The sequence below is a fragment of the Elephas maximus genome, chromosome 8 (genome assembly GCF_024166365.1).
Source record: "Elephas maximus indicus isolate mEleMax1 chromosome 8, mEleMax1 primary haplotype, whole genome shotgun sequence".
Classification (NCBI taxonomy): Eukaryota; Metazoa; Chordata; class Mammalia; order Proboscidea; family Elephantidae; genus Elephas; species Elephas maximus.
This window is the reverse complement of record NC_064826.1, coordinates 89,745,059-89,770,512: the sequence shown is the minus strand read 5'-3', so window position 1 is coordinate 89,770,512 and position 25,454 is coordinate 89,745,059. Positions and strand designations below refer to the sequence as shown.

The 25,454-nt window shown below is 39.9% G+C and overlaps 1 protein-coding gene across 6 annotated transcripts in view; it reads right to left on the bottom strand.

Moving 5' to 3' along the window:
- The window catches only part of CREB5 (cAMP responsive element binding protein 5), a 471,478-nt gene that overhangs the window by 354,827 nt on the left and 91,197 nt on the right, over positions 1-25,454 (bottom strand). For 5 of the 6 annotated variants that reach the window (XM_049894543.1, XM_049894546.1, XM_049894547.1 and 2 more), the window contains exon 4: positions 5,139-5,260. In XM_049894543.1, coding sequence (XP_049750500.1) covers positions 5,139-5,260 — 122 coding nt within the window. Of the gene's footprint in view, positions 1-5,138; positions 5,261-24,692; positions 24,803-25,454 lie in introns of all 6 variants that reach the window. The other variant, XM_049894549.1, reaches the window with a different exon arrangement.

Sequence of the window (25,454 nt, the reverse complement as noted above, 5' to 3'; positions counted from 1 at the left end):
ACTGGTGGTGGTAAGTGGATATGCCTATGCCTCCCAGATTACATCTCCAGGTTGGCCTGCTCCTGAACTACATACCTCCATATCTAACCGCCTATCTAGTATCTCCACCTAACAAGTCTAATCAAATTCCCCAATTATTTCTTTTAACTTCCATCTCCCACAGATAACCCACCCTTCCAGCTGCTCAGGCCCAAAACCTGGGTTCATCTTTGATTCTACTCTTTCTTATTACTCCCCTTATCAAATCCATCAGCGAATTTTGTTGACTATACCTTCAAAATATAACCAGAATCTAACCACCCCTCCTTTTCCACCTTGAACCAATCTTCCATCATCTTTACCCTGGATTCTTTCAATATCCTCCTGACTGGTTCCCCTCATCTACCATGGCACTCCAACAGTTTACTTTTAACTCTGCAGCAAAAGTGATCATTCTAAAACATAAGTCAGATTCCATCACTCCTCTGCTCAAAACTGTCCAATGGTTCCCCCTCTCACTTGATGTAAAAACCAAAGTCCTTAAAACAGCCTACAAGGCCTTCCAAGGGGCTCCTCTCCTCCCCCTCAGCTCACTAGCCTCCACCAGCCAAACTGGCCTCTTTGCAACTCCTCAGGCATACAGTGTACCATCCAGTTTCAAGGTCCTTGCATTTGTCCTCTCCATCCAGAACATTCTTCTCCCAGATATGTACCTGGTTCAGGCCTTCTCCTTCAGGTCTCTGCTCTAATGTTCACTTACCCGTGATGCCTTCCATGACCACTCTATATTTTTCTCCACAGCCCTGATCACCATCTGACATATTACATATTTTTGTTACTTATTTATTGTTTGTCTTGCCTGCTAGAATCTACAAGAAAATAAGGGTTTTTATTAGCTTTATTCAGTGATATATTCATCCATTCCTTGGACAATACCTGGCAATGGTAAGTACTTAAAAATATTTTTTTAATAAATAAATGCATGACCAAGAGTTTCTGGTATGTTTCAGGACATGGACTAGCCTGAGTCCTAAACCATAGGCAAGCTGAGATTTGTGATGCCTGCTGATGCTTGTCCGAGCAAAATAAAATCTCTTATTAAAGAGTTACAAGGCTGTGAGTTTATATTAACGTCGAAAATTGATGCCATGTGGAATGCGTTGTCAACTATATACGTATATAGATACAGACACTGGGGCCTTTTTTCAGTGGTCATGACCTGCCTCTAGTCTGTCTTTACCCTATCCAGACATTGGGATGTTTTTGGAAAAGGATGTCAGGATTAGGAACGCAGTCGGTGGAACAGAATTTTCCCCAGTGGACAGCCACATTGGCTAAGCAAGGATCAATTACAGCGAAACGGGTGAGAGCTGGAACTCCACAGGACTGCCTTGTTTTTCCAAGACTCACAAATCTTCTGCCTTTGACAGGATACAGTCTCACAACTTTTCTATGGCTGGTTTTAGTGGAAAATATTTGAATTTCTCTTCTCTGACAGGTTTCCTCCTTACACAGCTTTCAGCTTTTGCAGGTTTTACTCTATTTTCTCTTTGGAGCCCTGGTTAAGAGCTCAGCTGCTAACCAAAAGGTCGGCAGTTCAAATCTACCAACTGCTCCTTGAAAACCCTATGGTTACTCTGTCCTATATGGTCACTATGAGTCAGAATCGACTAAGTGGCAATGGGTTTTTGGTATATGCTCTTTAACAGAATTTTCTAAACCAGACCGCTACTAGAAATCTAAAGAGGTAGGGAGAACCAGACCAATCTTTCCAGTATTTTTGTATAACGCCTCAGGAAGTTCAAGCAAGGACATTGTTAATCAAATTCTCCAGATAAATTAGTCCATATTCCACTTTACTAAAACTTTTTGAGGGAACCAACACAAGTCTTTTATGAAAACACTCTGAACAAAGGAAATCAGAAGAGAGTTGAAGATGTAGAATTAAAAAGAAAAATGTATTCAAATGCAAACAAAAAGAAGGAAGGGGAAGATAACACTCAAGGATAGTAAGGTATGGGTGGAATAAGGAATTTGGGTTTTACTTTTTAAGCAAGAAGAACACAGTAGAAGTAGTAGCTAGGGGTGCAGTGTGCCAGGGATGTTGGTAGAGGCAGAAGCACAGTCAAAGTGGCAGGTAAAAGTATATTGATGGATTCGGAAGCATCACCTTCTACTCCTCGTTCCCTGACCTGTGGCTTCCACAGAAATGCTAGTACAGAAGACACCAACCTAGCCTGCTTTGCTGCTGGATGAGTTACCACGTACAATGCCCTCTCATGCAGCCATAGCACTGTGGCTCTCACACAGCCTCCAACCAAGGCTGGATTTGGCCCCTTTGGTTTGACATAGATGAAGAAGGAGGCAGCTTCAACAGCCTGAACCTTGTTCAGCTTCCAGGGCGTGCAAGTGAGGTTGAGGCATGAGACAGTGGTCTCCTGAGAAGCCAGTCCCAAAACCATGCGAGATGCTAGCTACAGGATCCCCTACCCACATTCAAAAAAACCCAGTGCCATCAAGTCGATTCCGACTCATAGCGACCTTAGGGGACAGAGTAGAACTGCCCCATAGAGTTTCCAAGGAGCGCCTGGCGGACATGAACTGCCAACCCTTTGGTAAGCAGCCGTAGCACTTAGCCACTATGCCACCAGGGTTTCCCCCTACCCACATACCCATCACAAAATCACCACATGGCTATGAGCAACACTGAAAATAAAGAAATAATATGTTTCCGCCACTGCACTAGTCCCCTTTCTCAAATTTGCTTGCCTAATTATTTTAATTCTCAAAATTTAATCACTTATGCTCTTTCTCAGCCCACAGGAATGTATACCATGAAAATTTTTTTTTAATTAAAAATCAGGATCAGAGAAAATACAAACTAGAACTGAAAGTCTAGGCCAGGGGGAAGTAAAATATGTGCAGTATAGTATTTTAAAAAGTTCTCAAAATTAAGCAGAACACTTGGCTTCATGTTACCTAGCAGCCAAAGAAAAAAGAGAAACAGAACCAGTTACATGATTCTCAGTGTCCATGAGGAGAAAATATTTTGGTTCCTCAATGACGTAAGCCATTTCCTAGAATTCAGATTTGCAAAATTTATGTAGGAGATTATGAGTATAATGGAGAACACCTAAAACCACATTTCTACCATGGCTATTCTTGGTACAATCTTTTTTAAAAAATCAAGGGCATACCACTTGCCCTTGAGTCGATTCCAACTCGTGATGACCCCATGTGTGTCAGAGTAGAACTGTGCTCCAGAGAGTTTTCAAAGGCTGATTTTTCAGAGGCAGATCATCAGGCCTTTCTTTCAAGATGCCCCTGGGTAGACTCAATCCCACAATCTTTTCTTAACAGCCAAATGCGTTAACTGTTTGCACCACCCAGGAACTTCTCAGATAAAACCCCTCTATCAGAAATGAAGACAAAATGGACCAGTACACATCTTTCTTACAGTTAAGCTTATCCAAGAAGTCAACTTTAATTATCTTGGGGGAACAAATGAACTTAATCCCCTTAAGTAGTCCCCTATATATGCCATGCCCGTCTACCAAGAACGGCTAAATGTATTACTCAACAGGGGAAATTTCCTAGAGTTTTTAGGTTCTTCTCCCCCTACTATTTCATGATTGTTGTTCTTGTCATTGTTGTTTTAATCTATTCCTACTGCAAAGAAATACAGTATGCATGCCTTTTATTTTTATTGAGTTAATATTTTTCAAGTGCTCAGGCAAACAGTAAGTGCTCTATAAAGTTCGTTTTTTATTTGCTTGTTTTGTTTTGTTTTTTTTAAGGCACTTCATTTCACTAGGGGAAAGTAGTATAAATAACAAATTAGTTGTAAATAAATAAAATAAGTTACTTGGGATTTTATACGCTTCTTGTAACCTTCGCCCATTTTCATTATTTTTCCTTAAGTAGCCCATACTGAGTAAAAGCCTTTGACTCTTATGATGTGAGAATGTGACATGAAAAAGCTGGTGAAGGGGGATTATTATAATTTCACATCGAGGATGATTCAAAGGCTTTAAAACACTCAGAAATACCAGAGCCTTTTAAAATTTCCTTTCCGGATGGACAGCTGGAACGTCAGAATTCCTTACTACTCTTCCCTCCAACTGTCTCTTACATTTTAAGATCTCTGTTCAGGGACTGTGTCTAATTGGTTGTTTAGTACATTATAGGGATCCAATAATGCTCTATAAGAACAACGAAAAAAAGTGCTACCGAGCATCACTGTTGCATTTACTTGTGACCCTATCCCTTTGCCTTAATCCTGTAAAGTGATTTTAAAACGCCAGTACCTTAATATAAAAGCTGAATCTGTTCTGAAAAAAAAATACATCAAATGGATCTCCTACATTTTTAAGAACAAATAATCCACACTCATAGTTAACCTATTTGTCTCGACAACAGCAGATGTTCAATAATATGACGAGAAAGTAATTGTGAGCTTGGTGGAAAATGATCAGAAAGATTATGGTAAACAGACAGTTACAACCTGGGCCCAAATCAGATGAAACAACTTTACTGCCACTGGGAGGAAGCTCCTGCTCTTTTCTCCCTTGACTCTTCTCTCCTGCACTCACCACCCAGGTAAGACATACGATTAAATATTTAGCAAAGTGAAACAACAGGTTTTGCAAAGAAAAGTCTGTAAGTTTATCCAAGTCAAGTTCAAGAATCAGGTCTTTTTACTAGCAGGAGAAGGGAATAGGAAAGCTGGTAACAGGGAACCCAAGGTCGAGAAGGGGAGAGTGTTGACATGTCATGGGGTTGGTAACCAATGTCACAACACAATATGTGTACAAACTGTTTTTTGAGAAGCTTGTTCTGTAAACCTTCATCTAAAGTACAATAATAAATTAAAATAAAATAAAAGTAGCACAAACCTTAAAAAAAAATCAGGTCCCTTTTTTTGCTTAAATTTCATACTTCGTATATCTACTTTTCCCATGATTTATCTAGCTTTGGATGCTATCACAAGCAGCCTTTGAAAGTGCTTTTTCAAACGTTAGACAAACGCTCGCAAATGGATAAAATGCTGTTTTAAGGCCACGTTCACATAATCTGAAGTGCCACCTAGTTTCCTCTAGGAGGTTTCTAGTGGGTGTCAGAGGACACGCCTCTTAAGGTGTCACTACAAGCAAACCTACCCGCTTGCTGCTCTCCTCCTCCTGAGCTTTCCTGAACTCGTGCTCCAGGGAACAGTCCAGCTCATTGAAGAGGCCTACTTCTTCACAATTTTTCAGGAATCTTGTTGGAGTCGGAGTCTGATCTGAAAACAGAGACCAAATAATCATAAATGGGATCTTTTGCTCAAAAGTCAATGGTAAACACGAACTGAACTCACTAATCTGCCCCCCTCGCCTTTAATTAAGATGTCAACTAGCCATCCAAGGATACTTGATGGCACAATAGTTAAGTGCTTGGTTGCCAACCAAAAGGTTGGCGGTTCGAACCCACCAGCCACTCCACAGGAGAAAAAACCTGCTCCCATAAAATTATAGCCTTGGAAGCCCTATGCGGCAGTTCTACCCTGTTCTATAGGGTCACTATGAGTCAGAATCAACTTGACAGTACACAACAACAACTAGCCATCCATAGTCTTCCAAAACTTTAAATAAAACAAGAACATGGAAGAAAATAAAACTGTAAATTCCAAAGAAGGAATACAATCTGTAGAAGGCTGTAACATGTGTGGGCTTTCCAAATCTCCCCCTGGACTGAACTTCAGGAGGTCTCGTCATACTTTCTGGGGACTGCACCTTCTGAAAACACTTTGCAACATGTGAAATGGTCTTAAAAAAAAAGAAAAAAAATGATTTAGCTAAAATCAGTTAATAAAAAAATCTGATGAACCAATTTAAACCTGATTTTATAGGGCTTGAAAGAAAAAAGATTTTCTAAAATTTTATATCATACAAAAAGAAACAAATAAGCATGTTAATTCCCTTTTCTTACTAGAAAAGAAAAATTCAGCAATTCTATCTATTATTCTGGAAGTTACACAAGGATGATAAAAGGGCCCATGTCAAACACATCCAGCTTTCATTATTTCTATTTTTTCCTTTGCTATAGTCAAAAGAATGTTTAGAGAATGCTCTTTAAAAGTAATAGAATTTCTTTCATATTCTTGACTTTCCAGAGAACTTATTACTTAAAAATTAGAGGATCCGAAACCTCTGTTTATGGCTTAAATTTGTGCAGCATTTTTTTAGTTTACAAATTTTTTTTCACACATTCTCTTGAATCTAGATCTCACAAGATCCTATCAGGTGGGTAGCACAGAATTACAGCTTCATAATCATTAAGAACAGTCATCTTCCTTGATAAAATGTGTACTTGAGTTGACACAAATAAAAATTATACTTTATTTGTAAATATAGATAAATCAATCATTGTCTTAGAATTTAAAACACTGTGTAAATTGCCCTTTTCTCAGAATCAGACACTATCAGAGCCAGAAAGGACGACAGAGGGAAGCTTGTCCACATTAATTATTTTGCAAATGAGGGGAAAAGAGCACAGTGATTAAGGGTCTTCGTTAAGGCCTCACCAGGATTATAACCAAGGCCTCAGTGCTATTTCCGCTATCTACAGATATCATTTCTATCGGGGTCTATGACCAAAACCCAAAAAAACCAAACCAGTTGCCATCGAGTCGATTTCAACTCAGTGACCCTATAGGACAGAGTAGAACTGCCCCACAGAGTTTTCAAGGAGTGGCTGGGGGATTTGAACTGCCCCTCTTTTAGATGGCAGCCGTAGCTCTCAACCACTTCGCCACCTGGCTTGATCTAGACTCAACCTCAAAACCTCTTTCCACACAGGTCTGTATGCCATCACCTCCAATCAATCAACCAGAGGGTACCTTCAAGTTGAAACCAATTTTCCATTCCTGCACTTTCTTTAAAATTCCTGTGTTAACAAGAAGCTAGAATTACATGTATTTCTCTAGGTCACACAGTAAATCACTCCCAGGAAATTATCTATCGAAATTCAAAGAACATCTTAATATCCATGAAGCTCAAAATGGCTCGATATTCGCATTTAATCTGCTCTTCAGGGGCAATATTCTCTTGATTCCCTTAGGAGCAAGGAACATCTCTAACTATTAAGTACCAAAACAGTTAACTTGGATTCCAACACAGCAAAATCCCCCTCTGCATTCTTCCTCACCATTAGCCTGATTCTCAAAACACTGAGCTTTCTTTGCAGTACACAAACTACCACCAAAAAACCAAACCAAACCCATTGCTGTTAAGTCAATTCTGACTCATAGCAACCCTACAGGAGAGAGTAGAACTGCCCCATAGGGTTTCCAAGGCTGTAAATCTTTACAGAAGCAGACTGCCATCCATATCTTTCTCCTGTGGGATGGCTGGAGGGTTTGAACCACCAACCATTCAGTTAGCAACTGAACGCTTAACTACTGCACCACCAGCGTTCCTAGAACTTACCACAGATCATCCTAATTTGGGAATAATAAATAAGATTTATCAAAGAATTGGATTTAGTTGAAAAACTGTTTTGTTAGTTCATCAATTGATTTATTAATATTTACACATATACATACATATCCAGTATATATGTATATAAAAGACAAAATATGTATGCAGGATTCACACTATACAAACATTTTCATACATTTAGTCTAGAATCTAGATCATACAAAATCCTCTGGGGTAAATAGGATGGTTATGATTTTAGAAATGGGGAAATAATCTGAGCAATGTGAAGTGCCTTGCACATAGTCACATAATTTGTAACCATGTTATCACTACCAAGTCCTGTTTTGTAGTTCCTGGGTGCTGCAGTTAATGTGACTGGCTGTTAACTGAAAGGTTGGTGGTTCCAGTCAGCCCAGAGACACCACTGAAGAAAGGCCTGGCGATCTACTTCTGAAAAAAATCAGTCATTGAAAACCCTATGGAGCATAGTTCTACTCTAACACACATGAGGTTACCCGGAGTTGAAATCAACTCAACAGCTACTGATGGCTTATTTGTTTTTTGTTTTTTGAGTCCTGCTTTATCTTCAGACATGATCACTTCCCAATCTAAATCCAATACTCTAACTTTCCTGACATGTTCAAAGAGCTCTGTTGTATGTATAAAAGATAACTGACAACACTGAAATCTAGATTTGAAAATGGTGTGATTTGGGGCAAGTTGCCTACATATTCTGGGCCTCATATTCCTCATTTTTCAAATAAAATTTCTGAAGTTATACGATTCTGTGAGTTCTACAATCACTACCATGATGGTTTGGCTTCAAAAGTCACTGTAGCTAAAGAAATACATGACAATTTAAATGACACCCAAGTGGGACGTCGGTAACAGCGGGAGGTTAGACACTAGTGATTAGGTCAGAGGTAAAGGCTAGATACACAGAAAAAGGAAACTTCTGGGTAGAGTTGATCCTTAAGCCATGAGAATGGATGAGTTTTCTGAACGAAGATGTAAACAGACAAAACCCAAAAGTGGAAATAAAGGATGTGTATGTGTGTGTACCTAATCTTCCATTTATTGAGTGCTTACCCACGTCACACATGGTGCACTAAGTGATTTATACAGACCATCTCATTAATTTTCGCACCAACTATATTAGGCAGTTCTACTCTGTTCTATAGGGTCACTATGAGTTGGAATCAACTCAACGGCAGTGGGTTTATATTAGGTAAAATTTATTTTCCCTACTTGACTTAAGAGGAAACTAAAACTCACTCCAGGAAATTGGGTCACATAATTTTATTGGTAACTGACAATCCTAAAAATCCTTGGTTCTTTTGAAATACCTTGTAATCATTTCTTTTCCTCGTACACAATGATCCTACTGACTCTATTATCTTGCAGAAACATTTTTGCCATTGAAAGATCTGAGACAACATCACATATTGTCCTGTGCCATCCAGTTGACTCCAACTTATGCAGACCCCATGTGTTATAGAATAGAGCTGCTCCACAGGGCTTTCTTGGCTGTAATCTTTACGGAAGCAGATCATCAAGCATTTTCTTCCCCAGTTCCACTGGGTGGGTTCAAAGTGCCAACCTTTTGGTTACCAGCTGAATGCAAACTATTTGTGCCATCCAGGGACCTATGTAACAAAACTGAAATAATAGACCACTTGTCATCAGTAAGAATAAATATAAATTTTAATTTTCCTTTTATTTCTCTATAATTTTGTCTTGTTTATCTAGTGCTGCTATAACAGAAATACCACACGTGGATGGCTTTAACAAACAGAAATTTATTCTCTAACAGTCTAGTAGACTAGAAGTCTGAAATCAGGGCACCAGCTCCAGGGGAAGGATTTCTCTCTTTGTTGGCTCTGGAGGGAGATCCTTGTCCTCAATCTTCCCCTGGTCTAGGAGCTTCTCCACACAAGAACCTCAGGTCCAAAGGACGTGCTCTGCTCCTGCACTGCTTTCTTGGTGGTACGAGGTTTCCCTGTCTCTCTGCTCACTTCTCGCTTTTATATCTCAAAAGAGATTGGCTCAAGACACAATCCAATCCTGTAGATTGAGTCCTGTCTCATTAACATAACTGCCGCTATCCCACCTCGTTAACATCATAGAGGCAGGATTTACAATGGATTTACAACACACAGCAAAATCACATCAGATGACAAAATGGTGGACAATCACAGAGTACTGAGAATCATGGACTAGCCAGATTGATACACATAGTTTTGACGGACACAATTCAATCCACGACCGCTTCTTAGTTGAAGATTTACATGCCATGGGCCAAAATTTGAGGCAGAAAATAATAGTAATTCTAGAAGGCTGTGTAAGACTTCTGAACTCTGAGGTGAGTTCATAAAATAGTCTACGAAATAAAATTAAGGCTAGCATCTGAGGGGCCAAGCACCAAGCGAAATTGAGGGATGTTTTCCATCTCCTCTGAAGTAAAATTATTCCCAGATACCAGCACACACCTACATATACTAGCAGAGAGGTTGAAAGAGGTTGGCACGGGGATGATAATCACACTGTTCATCACCATGGGCCTATCAACAGCAACAGGGAAGCAAAGACTATGGTCAAAGGGAATCCTGGGCAGTAAAGACAGCTGTTCCCCTTCTCATCCCTGGAGCAGAAGACCTAGGAGAAACCCCCAGAGCTGTTACCAAATGTGATTTTCTTTGCTGTATGGTATAGTTAGGGAGAGGCAAAGCAGATACCTATATCCACATTTGGAACAGATAAGGCACACTGTTCCTAATTTTTAATTTGTTTTCTTCTAGTGAAAGAGCTATTCTTTCCAGTTACAACAGGAACCAGAAAATGGAGCTTAACTTTTGTTTTAACATTTATTAAAATTAATACTGGGCCTCTAGTGTCTTTGATCCCACATGGTACCAGTTCCAAGTAAGCCAGGAAATGTGCAAACGTTCAAAAAGAGGACAGCTAAATCTATCAGCAGCTGAAATAAATGAGGCAGAGTTTCTCAGCCACATGAATGCCTTGTCAAATAACTAGTCCTGCTGAAATTAGATCTGAAGTTGGAAGGTAATATTCACGGTCATAAATAAAAATTCTGGTAAACCATACTTTATTCAGAAACAAGAGCATGCACCAGTTAGCTACAGTACCAGCAATTTCTATATCCTGAGTAATAATGGTTGGTGTTATATCGGTTTCTATATCCTGAGTAATAATGGTCGGTGTTATACTGGTGGATAAAATCTAAGGTGTGATCAGTGGCGATGCGTGACACTTCAGGGACATACAGGAACTGGCTCCCACAAGAACTTAAAGCTGAGATGATTGTTTAAGGGCTTCCCATCTTTCTTTTACTGATTTCACTTCAGTGAGAATCAAAGACTACAGCCTTCAGTATGGATTACATCTCAACATGGAGAAAACAAAATATCTCACAAGTGAAGCAATAAGCAATATCATAATAAATGGAGAAAGGACTGAAGTTGTCCAGGATTTCATTTTACTTGGATCCAAAATCAACACCCATGGAAGCAGCAGTCAAGAAATGAAATGACGTACTGCGTTGGGCAAATTTCCTGCAAAAGACCTCTTTACTATTGTTGTTAGGTGCCGTCGAGTCGGTTCCGACTCATAGCGACCCTATGCGCAACACAACGAAACACTGCCCGATCCTGTGCCATCCCTACAATCGTCGTTATGCTTGAGCTCATTGTTGCAGCCACCGTGTCAATCCACCTCATTGAGGGTCTTCCTCTTTTCCGCTGACCCTGTACTCTGCCAAGCATGATGTCCTTCTCCAGGGACTGATCCCTCCTGATAACATGTCCAAAGTATGTAAGACGCAGTCTCGCCATCCTTGCTTCTAAGGAGCATTCTGGCTGTACTTCTTCCAAGACAGATTTGTTCGTTCTTTTGGCAGTCCATGGTATATTCAATATTCTTTGCGAACACCACAATTCAAAGGGGTTAATTCTTCTTCTGTCTTCCTTATTCATTGTCCAGCTTTCACATGCATATGATGCGAATGAAAATACCATGGCTTGAGTCAGGCGCATCTTAGTCTTCAGGGTGACATCTTTGCTCCTCAACACTTTGAAGAGGTCCTTTGCAGCAGATTTGCCCAATGCAATGCGTCTTTTGATTTCTTGACTGCTACTTCCATGGCTGTTGATTGTGGCTCCAAGTCAAACGAAATCCTTGACAACTTCAATCTTTTCTCCGTTTATCATGATGTTGCTTATTGGTCCAGTTGTGAGGATTTTTGTTTTCTTTATGTTGAGGTGTAATTCATACTGAAGGCTGTGGTCTTTGATCTTCATTAGTAAGTGCTTCAAGTCCTCTTCACTTTCAGCAAGGAAGGTTGTGTCATCTGCATAACACTGGTTGTTAATGAGTCTTCCTCCAGTCTTGATCCCCCATTCTTCTTCATATAGTCCAGCTTCTCGTATTATTTGTTCAGCATACAGATTAAATAGGTATGGTGAAAGAATACAACCCTGACGCACACCTTTCCTGACTTTAAACCAATCAGTATCCCCTTGTTCTGTCCAAATAACTGCCTCTTGATCTATGTAAAGGTTCCTCATGAGCACAATTAAGTGTCCTGGAATTCCCATTCTTTGCACTTTTATCTATAGTTTGTTATGATCCACACAGTCGAACACCTTTGCATAGTCAATAAAACACAGATAAACATCCTTCTGGTATTCTCTGCTTTCAGCCAGGATCCATCTGCCATCAGCAATCATATCCCTGGTTCCACGTCCCCTTCTGAAACCAGCCTGAATTTCTGGCAGTTCCCTGTCGATACACTGCTACAGCTGTTTTTGAATGATCTTCAGCAGAATTTTGTTTGCGTGTGATATTAATGATATTGTTCTATAATTTCCACATTCGGTTGAATCACCTTTCTTGGGAAGAGGCATAAATATGGATCTCTTGCAGTCAGTTGGCCAGGAAGCTGTCTTCCACATTTCTTGGCATAGACAAGTTAGCACGTCCAGTGCTGCATCTGTTTGTTGAAACACCTCGATTGATATTCCATCAATTCCTGGAGCCTTGTTTTTCGCCAATGCCTTCAGAGCAGCTTGGACTTCTTCCTTCAGTACCATCGATTCCTGATCATATGCCACCTCTTGAAAATGGTTGAATATTGACTAATTCTTTTTGGTATAATGACTCTGTGTATTCCTTCCATTTTCTTTTGATGCTTCCTGCATCATTTAATATTTTCCTTCACTATTGCAACTCCGGGCTTGAATTTTTTCTACAATTCTTTCAGCTTGAGAAATGCCAAGCATGTTCTTCCCTTTTGGTTTTTCATCTCCAGCTCTTAGCACATGTCATTATAATACTTTACTTTGTCTTTTCGAGAGGCCCTTTGAAATCTTCTATTCAGTTCTTTTACTTCATCAATTCTTCCTTTTGCTTTAGCTGCTTGACACTCAAGAGCAAGTTTCAGAGTCTCCTCTGACATCCACCTTGGTCTTTTCTTTCTTTCCTGTCTGTTCAGTGACCTCTTGCTTTCTTCATGGATGATGTCCTTCCACAACTCCTCTGGTCTGCGGTCGCTAGTGTTCAACGCGTCACATCTATTCTTGAGATGGTCTCTAAATTCAGGTGGGATATACTCAAGGTCATATTTTGGCTCTCGTGGATTTGCTCTAATTTTCTTCAGTTTCAGCTTGAACTTGCATATGAGCAATTGATGGTCTGATCCACAGTTGGCCCCTGGCCTTGTTCTGAATGATGATATTGAGCTTTTCCAACGTCTCTTTCCACAGATGTAGTCAATTTGATTTCTGTGTGTTCCATCTGGCGAGGTCCATGTGTATAGTCGCCGTTTATGTTGGTGAAAGAAGGTATTTGCAATGAAGAAGTCGCTGGTCTTGCAAAATTCTATCATTCGATCTCTGGCATTGTTTCTATCACCAAGGCCATATTTTCCAACTACTGATCCTTCTTTGTTCCCAACTTTTGCATTCCAATCGCCAGCAATTATCAGTGTACCTTGATTGCATGTTCGATCAATTTCAGAGTGCAGCAGCTGATAAAAATCTTCTATTTCTTCATCTTTGGCCCTAGTGGTTGGTGCTTAAATTTGAATAATAGTTGCATTAACTGGTCTTCCTTGTAGGCATACGGTTATTATCCTATCACTGACAGCATTGTACTTCAGGATAGATCTTGAAACATTCTTTTTGACAATGAATGCAACACCATTCCTCTTCGAGTTGTCATTCCCAGCATAGTAGACTATATGATTATCTGATTCAAAATGGCCAATACCAGTCCATTTCAGCTCACTAATGCCTAGGATATCGATGTTTATGCATTCCATTTCATTTTTGACAATTCCCAATTTTCCTTGATTCATACTTCATACATTCCAGGTTCCATTCATTAATGGATGTTTGCAGCTGTTTCTTCTCATTTGGAGTCATACCACATCAGCAAATGAAGGTCCTGAAAGCTTTACTCCATCCACATCATTAAGGTCGACTCTACTTTGAGGAGGCAACTCTTCCCCAGTCATCTTTTGAGTGCCTTCCAACCTGGGGTGCTCATCTTCCAGCACTATATCAGACAATGTTCTGCTGCTATTCATAAGGTTTTCACTGGCTAATTCTTTTCAGAAGTAGACTGCCGGGTCTTTCTTCCTAGTCTGTCTTAGTCTGGAAGCTCAGCTGAAACCTGTCCTCCATAGGTGACCCTGCTGGTATCTGAATACCGGTGGCATAGCTTCTAGCATCACAGCAACACACAAGCCCCCTCAGTACGACAAACTGACAGACACTCTAAAGACCTCTTTAGAGTGTTACAAAGATGTCATTTTGAGAACTAAAGTGTGTCTGCCAACGTCATGGTATTTCCAATTGCCTCACATGCATGCAAAAGCTGGACAATGAATAAGGAAGACCAAAGAAGGATTTATGCACTTGAATTATGGTATTGATGAAGAATATTAAATATACCATGGACAGACAAAAGAACGAACAAATCCATCTTGGAAGACGTACAGCCAGAATGCTCCTTAGAAGCAAGGGTGGTGAGACTTCATCTCATGTACTTTGAACATGTTATCAGGAGGGACCAATCCCTGAAGAAGGACATCATGCTCAGTAAAGCAGATGGTCAGTGAAAAAGAAGAAGACCCTCAACGAGATGTACTGACACAGAGGCTGCAACAATGGGCTCAAACATACCAACGATTGTGAGGATGGTGCAGGACTGGGCAGCTTTTCGTTCTGTTGGACATAGCGTCACTAGCTCAACAGTGACTAACAACAACAACTTCAGTGATGACCACTGAAATGAGAGAAGAAGATCTCAAAGTAAACTAAGTTAATAAATTTTGAGTTTGAATTTTACCTGAGTTGAAAGTTGTCTGTTGCTTTGCTTCTGTAAATCCGAACTGGGGTTGCATAAGCACCTGGTGTTACCCTCTCTCAGAGAGTTTTCAATTGGCACACCAGGTTCTCAGGAGATGCAAACAGCTGGGGCAAGTGCAAGGGGATTCTTTACCAATTGGGCAAGAAAGATTGACATCAATAGGGATATAAAAAAATATTCTTTTGCAAAGTCTGCCATATTTCAGCATCTCATTCCCTTCCTGGAAGAGTTTCTTGAAAAAAGGAGGGATTTTTAAAATTTTAAGTAGCTATGTAAAGGATTCTTGCTATGCTGAGCCCCTACTTGTGTATCCACAAACCTGGCATCATGATTTAGGAATTCACCCATCAGTTGTATGATAGGAAATTCTGCATCACACTACCAGCTGGGCAGGACAACAAGTATAAGGCTAGCACTATTTAAAAAAAAAAAAAAAAAAAGCAACTTTCAAAATTTTCCAATCAAGCCCTAGTCTGCCTAGTATCAAAGGCTTCAGCCTCAGCAAGTATGATTACTCCAAAGTAAAGCTTAATGACAAGCACAAAGCTGAAGCCTGAAACCAGATTCTTCTTTTAAGAAGTGTTTAGTCTGTTCTACATTTAATAATACGCTGTTACCTTATTTGATTTCAGAGTTGCGTTTGAGTTCTATGTTTGTCTATGTTTCATTTTCCTCAATGATAAAAAAGGTCAAGTGACAGATAAGTCATCAACTAAAAAACAGAAACAAAAAAGGAAACAGAAGGCACCCGTTACACAGCCAGAGGATGTTCACTTCTTAAGCAAAATTTTTTCTCCTATTGGTCTGATATTCCCAACTATGGTATTATTAAAGGACAGTGTAAAGTAATTTTACATTATTTTATATTAAATTGATAGTGGCTAATAATACTATAAGGACTTCTGGTTGGCGCAGTGGCTGAAGCATTCAGCTGCTACCCACAAGGTCAGTGGTTCGAACCCACCAGCCTCTACGCAGGAGAAAAATGTGGCAGTCTGCTTCCATAAAGATTTACAGTCTTGGAAACCCTAGGGGGCTGTTCTACTCTGTCCTATAGAGTCACTGTGAGTTGGAATTGACTCCACGGCAGTGGATTTGGTTTTTGTTTTAATAATACTATAGAATCCTCATTCATTCAGACCAGTTATAATAAAGGTTAGTTTGAATCAGAGAATATTCTAATTATAGGACATTTAAAAGCAATGATTTTATTATTTTCATGACTCGGATTCAGCCAACAAAATGTAGCTTAATGGAATTCCTCAAGAGGGCCACTCAAATCAATTCAGAAAAGTATTGGAATTGGCATATCTATTTTAGCAAGATTTGGAGTTCTCAAAAATGTATTTCCTTAAGTTTTTTTATAATTATATTTATGCCATGAATTTTCCAGCAAATATTTTCTCTAAATATTCCAATTTAGTCTCCATCTGAATTTGAATAAAGTCATAATTTAAGAGCGTTTACATTCAATGAATTTCAAAATATGAAATTCTTTATAAGAGCAATAGTCCAGTAACGACTGACAGAATTCCAAGGAATTTTAGACAAGTTTCTTCTTTGCAATAAATATACCTTTCGTTGAGTGTGAATATGCAATAGGATCCTGTCAGTAACACTGAGATATTTCCCTGGGTCTGTTCCAACAGGCAATGCCACAGTGGGACAAACCAACGAGAATCTGTTTTTTGTTTGTTTTATCAATAGCTTTGGCATGCTTAAAAATCATTCTGGTTGAAGTGATCTGGATCAATGGGAGAGGGACATACTCTCACATTCTTGAATTGCATGCTTGAATCCACTTATTACCAAGATAGAGAACTGGGTAGCTGAATGTACCTATGAGTAAATTAGAAAATGTTCTGGCAAGAGTATCTATTACACCACATGCCCAACTGACTCCAGATGACATAGACTTAGATTTAATATAAACAACTATATGTTCAGCCACGGGCTACCCCCAAGCGTTCCAACAGTGATCAAGCCGAAATTTTAATTAGCTTTAAGGGGCTGAGCTGGTAAGAAGAGTTATTTAACACTGTGAGATCACGTGTCTGCTGGCCAAATGAACTAAGGGATCCAAAGTGATCATCTTATCAATACAGGTCATAAAATCAGCCCTGAAGAGTGAAAGCTAAAGCTCAATATTTCCGCTTATTCACTAATTGCCTGAGTTCTCCTACATTGCCTTGTCAATACGGACTAGTTTCCAAGTGAAATAGACTAAAAGCCAGTTTTTCATATATAGAAGAACTGCAGAGCAAGGCCTCCAAGGTATTCAGGTATATTATCCAAAATTCTATTTTGCTTGACCATCTAGAAAGATGAATGATGTCATGGATTGAATTGCGTCCCTCAAAAATATGTGTCGGCTTGGTTATCCCATGATTCCCAGCATTGTGTGGTTGTCTTCCATTTTGTGATCTAACTTAATTATACTACATGTTGTAAATCCTAACCTCTATGATGTTAATGGGGCAGGATTAGAGGCAGGTACATTAATGAGGCAGAACGCAATCTACAGGATTAGGTGGAATCTTGAGTCAATCTCTTTTGAGATCTAAAAGAGAGAAGCAAGCAGAAAGGAGAGACCTCCTACCACCAAGAAAGAAGAGCTGTGGGTGGAGAACATCCTTTAGACCCGAAGGTCCCTGCACTGAGAAACTCCTAGACCCAGGGGAACACAGATGACAAGGACTTTCCCCACAAAGCCAACAGAGAGAGAAAACCTTCCCCTGGAGCTGGCGCCCTGCATTTAGACCTCTAACTTCCTCGACTGTGAGAAAATAAATTTCTGTTTGTTAAGGCTATCCACTTGTGGTATTTCTCTTACAGTAGCACTAGAAAACTAAGACAGATGAGAAAGTGGAAATTCCTATAAATGCTAAAAGCCACTTATGTTCTATTTGTCAGAAATTCTTTTAGTGGATGAGTAAATCTGATTTTTAAAAAATACAATACTTTGATCCTGTCAACGCCAATATGTTAGTATAATCTCCTTCTAAAAACTTTTGACTCCTTTTGTTTTGATGACTAATGAAGAGATAAACAGTCCATAGATTTACGACTAAAAATAAATCTAAGACCCCAACACAATCTTAGTGTATGCTCACCAAATCTAGGTGTATAGTGAGAAAATTATAGACAGAGAGGGACTTTGGACAAACTGCTTATCCTCTTAATCTTGTTTCCTCATATTATAAAAGTGGCAAGGATGAAACAACAATGTATGTAAAGCAGGGGCATAATTACACGCACAAAGGAAGCAGGCAATAAGTGGGCACAATATTATCAGTCTACCCTCTGATGACAATGAATGCAACGCCATTCCTCTGCAAGCTGTCATTCCCAGCAGAGTAGACTGTATGATTGTCCTATTCAAAATGGCCAATACCAGCCCATTTCAGCTCACTAATGCCAAGGATATTGATATTTATGCATTCCATTTCATTTTTGATGATTTCCGATTTTCCTAAATTCATACTTTGTACATTCCAGATTCCAATTATTAATGGATGTTTGCAGCTGTTTCTTCTCATTTTGAGCCGTGCCGCATCAGCAAATGACAGTCCCGAAAGCTTTACTCCATCCACGTCATTAAGGTCGACTCTACTTTGAGGAGGCAGGTCTTCCCCAGTCATCTTTTCAGTGCCTTCCAACCTGAGGGGCTCATCTTCCAGCACTATATCAGACAATGTTCCGCTGCTATTCATACAGTCTACTATGCTGGGAATGACAACTCGAAGAGGAATGGTGTTGCATTCATTGTCAAAAAGAATGTTTCAAGATCTATCCTGAAGTATAACGCTGTCAGTGATAGGATAATATCCATACGCCTGCAAGGAAGACCAGTTACTACGACTATTATTCAAATTTAAGCACCAACCACTAGGGCCAAAGATGAAGAAATAGAAGATTTTTATCAGCTGCTGCACTCTGAAATTGATCGAACATGCAATCAAGGTACACTGATAATTGCTGGCGATTGGAATGCAAAAGTTGGGAACAAAGAAGGATCAGTAGTTGGAGAATATGGCCTTGGTGATAGAAACAATGCCAGAGATCAAATGATAGAATTTTGCAAGACCAGCGACTTCTTCATTGCAAATACCTTCTTTCACCAACATAAACGGCGACTATACACATGGACCTCGCCAGATGGAACACACATAAATCAAATTGACTACATCTGTGGAAAGAGACGATGGAAAAGCTCAATATCATCATTCAGAACAAGGCCAGGGGCCAACTGTGGATCAGACCATCAATTGCTCATATGCAAGTTCAAGCTGAAACTGAAGAAAATTAGAGCAAGTCCACGAGAGCCAAAATATGACCTTGAGTATATCCCACCTGAATTTAGAGACCATCTGAAGAACAGATTTGATGCATTGAACACTAGTGACTGCAGACCAGACGAGCTGTGGAATGACATCAAGGATATCATCCATGAAGAAAGCAAGAGGTCACTGAACAGACAGGAAAGAAAGAAAAGATCAAGATGGATGTCAGAGGAGACTCTGAAGCTTGCTCTTGAATGTCAAGCAGCTAAAACAAAAGGAAGAATTGATGAAGTAAAAGAACTGAACAGAAGATTTCAAAGGGCAGCTCGAGAAGACAAAGTAAAGTATTATAATGACATGTGCAAAGAGCTGGACATGGAAAACCAAAAGGGAAGAACATGCTTGGCGTTTCTCTAGCTGAAAGAACAGAAGAAAGAATTCAAGCCCCGAGTGCCAATAGTGAAGGATTCCATCGGAAAAATATTAAATGACACAGGAAGCATCAAAAGAAGACGGAAGGAATACACAGAGTCACTATACCAACAAAGAATTAGCGTTCAACCATTTCAAGAGGTGGCATATGATCAGGAATCGATGCTACTGAAGGAAGAAGTCCAAGCTGCTCTGAAGGCATTGGCGAAAAACAAGGGTCCAGGAATTGATGGAATATCAATTGAGATGTTTCAACAAACAGATGCAGCGCTGGAGGTGCTAACTCGTCTATGCCAAGAAATATGGAAGACAGCTTCCTGGCCAACTGACTGGAAGAGATCCATATTTATGCCCCTTCCCAAGAAAGGTGATCCAACCAAATATGGAAATTATAAAACAATATCATTAATATCACACGCAAGCAAAATTTTGCTGAAGATCATTCAAAAATGGCTGCGGCAGTGTATCTACAGGGAACTGCCAAAAATTCAGGCTGGTTTCAGAAGGGGACGTGGAACCAGGGATATGATTGTTGATGTCAGATGGATCCTGGCTGAAAGCAGAGAATACCAGAAGGATGTTTACCTGTGTTTTATTGACTATGCAAAGGCGTTCGACTGTGTGGATCATAACAAACTATGGATAACAGTGCGAACAATGGGAATTCCAGGATACTTAATTGTGCTCATGAGGAACCTTTACATAGATCAAGAGGCAGTTGTTTGGACAGAACAAGGGGATACTGATTGGTTTAAAGTCAGGAAAGGTGTGCATCAGGGTTGTATCCTTTCACCATACCTATTTAATCTGTATGCTGAACAAATAACACGAGAAGCTGGACTATATGAAGAAGAACGGGGCATCAGGACTGGAGGAAGACTCATTAACAACCTGCGTTATGCAGATGATACAACCTTGCTTGCTGAAAGTGAAGAGGACTTGAAGCACTTACTAATGAAGATCAAAGACCACAGCCTTCAGTATGGATTGCACCTCAACATAAAGAAAACAAAAATCCTCACAAATGGACCAATGAGCAACATCATGATAAACGGAGAAAAGATTGAAGGCGTCAAGGATTTTATTTTACTTGGATCCACAATCAACAGCTATGGAAGCAGCAGTCAGGAAATTAAAAGACGCATTGCATTGGGCAAATCTGCTGCAAAGGACCTCTTCAAAGTGTTGAAGAGCAAAGATGTCACCCTGAAGACTAAGGTGCGCCTGACCCAAGCCATGGTATTTTCATTCGCATCATATGCATGTGAAAGCTGGACAATGAATAAGGATGACTGAAGAAGAGTTGACGCCTTTGAATTGTGGTGTTGGCGAAGAATATTGAATATGCCATGGACCGCCAAAAGAACGAACAAATCTGTCTTGGAAGAAGTACAGCCAGAATGCTCCTTAGAAGCAAGGATGGCGAGACTGCGTCTTACATACTTTGGACATGTTGTCAGGAGGGATCAGTCCCTGGAGAAGGACATCATGCTTGGCAGAGTACAGGGTCAGCGGAAAAGAGGAAGACCCTCAATGAGGTGGATTGACGCAGTGGCTGCAACAATGAGCCCAAGCATAACAACGATTGTAAGGATGGCGCAGGAGCAGGCAGTGTTTAGTCGGAACCGACTGGACAGCACCTAACAACAACAACAACAACCCTCTGATGCAAGCTGTCTCTACTGCCTTCTGTTCCATAAATATTCAATTAATTTTCATGGTGGGAGGTTATGCTCACAACAGTAGCTTCAACATCAATGGAATTGCCAAGGAGAAGAAGTAAGGATGGGTCCTGTGAGTGTGTGTTCTGTTCATTTACTCAAACAATAAACCAGTAAAATCAGTTGCTATTGAGTCAGCTCTGACCCAGGGCAACCTCACGTGTTTCAGAGCAGAACTGCCTTCCACAGGGCGTTCATGGCGGTGGATTCCAACTCACAGAAATGTCATTTGTTACCGAGTAGGCGGTCCATCATCAGGAGTTTCTTCCAATGCGCCTCTGGGTGGGTTCGAACTGGCAACTTTTTTGTTAATAGCCCAATGCTTAACCATTTGCTCTATTCAGGGATTCCAGCAGTAAATCATCTTTTTTACATCTCAGCACCTTGTCCAAAAAGAATTTGAGGTGAGCTATGTCAGTGTCTCTATGGCTTTTCTCTTAAAATACCCACAGTTAAGAAGTAGAGTTTGTAGCCAAAAGCCATGCACAGTGTATCTGGGTTCTGCAATTGTCTAGTTAATCATGATTAGTCTCTCTGAGATCAAGGCTCTACTTCACCGAATAGTGTACTTGCATACTCTGTGGTGGTAATTAGGGTTAGAGCCTGGAACTAGAAATGAATCCTGATTCTGGACCTAATGCAGGAAAAGTTGGGTTCTGAAGGACTGTGTTGTCGTTTATGTTAGATGCTCAGAGTCAGCTGGTAAGTGCTGAGAATCTGTTAACAAAGATGGAAAGAGGAAGTCAGGCTCTCTTGCCTGTTGATTGAGTTTTACTTTTTGAGACAGACCCACAACAGTCTTTGTTCAGCAAGATCCATCATCGTCTAGGTCAATATTTCCATCACCCTCCAGCAACACACACACACACGCCCACACCCACATAGATGAGCAGATGGACATACAGGTGGCACACACAGCCCTAACTTGGAGAATGGCCCTGTCTCTCTCTCTCTGCCTCTCTCTGCCTTTCTTCTCTCTCTCACTTTTCTCTCTGTCTCTCTCTCTCTCCATCACCCACATGAAAAACTGAACTTACCGATCCCAAGATTAATGACAGAAAGGAGGAAAGAGGGAGAAGAAGCCATGTACTCCTATCAAGCTTTCGTTTGGAACATTTGCTTGTTCAGCTGTAAATAAAGTTGTACTTTGATTTCCATTCTGGTTTTCTTCCTATACAGAACCTGGGAGCCATGTAAAGAAGTTAGGGAGGTGGGAATGAGTAACAGGACAAGATTTTGGCATTCCTGGCTGCCTAGCCATAATAACATTAAAATAGACAAAAGCACCATCATCTTTTCCTCTAATACTGAAATTTGACTAAAAATTTCAAACCAAACAGATCCTCTGTTACATAATGTTGCTACTTGCTATTGAGTCAGCTCTCACTCATGGGACCCCATGTATAACAGAACAAAGCATTGCCCAGTCCTGCACCATCTTCATGATCATTGATATGCTTGAGTCCATTGTCGTGGCCACTGTATCTGTCCATCTTATTGAAGGTTTACCTCACCTTCACTGGCCCTCCATTTTACCAAACATGGTATCCTTTTCCAGTGATCAGTCTGTCCTGATGACACAACCAAAGTCAGTTGAAGTCTTTGACAATATTCTGTGATATGTAGGGGTTTCACTGGCTAATTTTCAGATGTAGATGGCCAGGCCTTTCTTCCTAGTCTGTCTTGGTCTGGAACCTCTGCTAAAACCTGTCCATCATGGGTGACTCTGCTGGTATTTGAAATATTGGTGGCCTAGCTTCCAGGATCATAGCAACACACAAACTACGCAGTATAACAAATTGTCAGATGAGTGGTGGCTGTCATATGGGAGCTGGTATTTTTACAACCTGCCTGTGGAAGTGCATTTTCGTCAACAGATTCCCATTTCAAACTTAGCACCAAAAAATCTTAATTATCACAACTACCCTAACTCACCATGAAACTCTTTTGTTAGAATGAGAAAAACAGCTAAACAGCTGAAGGGAAAGATTCATGTCCATCATCATATCAGGACTCTGCAAAAGTACCACATGGACCAAATAATGAAGGAAAGACCCAGGCGGGAAAGAATGTACAAGTCTTTGCCCTCAGAACCCAGTGCTACCCCCCTCCCCCGCTTCTTCATGTCTATATTCTATCCTTTTAGAATGAGGGGTTTTATGTTCACTGGCCACCCGTAAGAGCAGATTCGTTTTAATAAAACATTATGATTGTCACTCTCACTATCTTGTCTTATGGCCTACCAAAGGTCATTTACAATCATTTTTGAGTAATAAACTCTACCTGATCTAAATAAGACAGACTTTATGGCAAAGTTATAAAGTTATTACAATCCTTTGGAGATGTATTCTTGAACAGTGTTATCTGTGGCATCTTAACACTCCTCCTAACTGTAACATTTATAAGTAATGAAGGATAAAGTGATTTTCTGGAAATACATTTTAATCAGATATCCTGATGTTGCTCATGTAATACCTACCACACTTTATCTTCTTAATATATGTCAAACCCCAATTCGTCTTAAAGGAAATTTTATGTAATTGAATACTGTTTGGAAAAAAATGGTCCAAGAGGGACTTGAAGATTTTTGCCATGATGATGTTTGTTGACTTCAGATTTGACGTATACATTTTTATTCCTATTGTTTCTATAGTTTAAAAAAAATAAAATTTTATTTTTAGTTTAAGCTGTATAAAATCGTTCATCTTCATGATAAGCCACAAAATAGGCTTAAGGTACATTAACAAATACAGTTTTAATGAACATGTTTTTAATAAAAAAACATCTTGAAGCTTTTGATAAATTCAGATTTAACTAAATCAAGGTGTAAAAATCAAACCCATTGCCTTCATGTTGATTCCAACTCATAGCGACCCTAGAGTATAGGACAAGAGTAGAACTGCCCCATACTGTTTTCAAGGACCAGCTAGTAGATGACAATGCTGACATTTTGGTGAGCAGCCAAACACTTAACCACTGTGCCACCAGGGCCCCAATCAAGGTATAAAATGAAAAAAAAAACCAAACCCGTTGCCGGTGAGTCGATTCCGGCTCACAGTGACCCTATAAGACAGGGTCCCGTACAAGCGGCATGAGTAAAACCTTTATCCTATGCACAATCACAATTTAACATGCTAAAACCAAATGAGGTTTGAGATCAATAAACATCCAAGTATTTTCCTGGTAAAAAAAACAGCAAAGCAAAAATAACCCAATAGATAAAAAAAAAAAAAAAAAAATTTAATAGATAGCCTGTTATAATTCAGTCTGGACAACAGCGCTATATTGCACATAACTAGCCTCACCCTGCAGGCAAAGTAATGGAACTGGGCTGTATGCTTTTACAGCAAGAAAGTTCCACGAGACTGTGGACACGCAAACCCAAAAACCAAACCTGTTGCCATTGAGTCCGTTTTTTGACTCATACTGACCTTATAGGATAAAGTAGAACTGCCCCATAGTGTTTCCAAGGAACGTCTGGTGGATTCAAACTGCTGACCTTTGGTTAGCAGCCAAGTTCTTAACCACTGTGCCACTAGGGCTCCAGAACATGAACACACAAAGTGGGTAGAAAGTTAAAAAAATTAGCACTTAATTTCACCGGGAGTATTAAACAGCCTTATACTGACTTCACCACAAAACATGAGAAAATATGTAAATATATTATTCATGCTGTTTTCCTTCACATTTATGTCATTTTCTCATTCCAAGGTTGACATAATAAGAATTAGAGTTACTTTTCTTTCATTGATTCTTCATCTGGCACTGCATTTATTACCAACAATAGCCTCAGTCTAGTAAGTATCTGGTAAGATCAATTGAAGTAACCCAAGAATTTAACAAAAAACGTGTTTACAGGTAATATATAGATAAATGTGTCATCCCAGTGTTCACATATCTTCTGCTGCTTTTTTTCAGACCCTCAGATGGGGCTTCTTGTTGCGGTTGTTGTCAGGTGCTATCAGGTCGGTTCCAAACCATAGTGACCTTATGTACAACAGAACGAAACACTGCCTGGTCCTGCGCCATCCTCCCAATCGTTGCTACGTTTGAGCCCATTGCTGGAGTCACTGTGTCAATTTATCTCTTTGAGGGTCTTCTCCACATAATTACCATTCCCTAATATTCACCTCTCACTCCCCTACCACTAGAAAACCTAGTTTAGGAATCCTATTTGAAGAAAAAAATAAAAG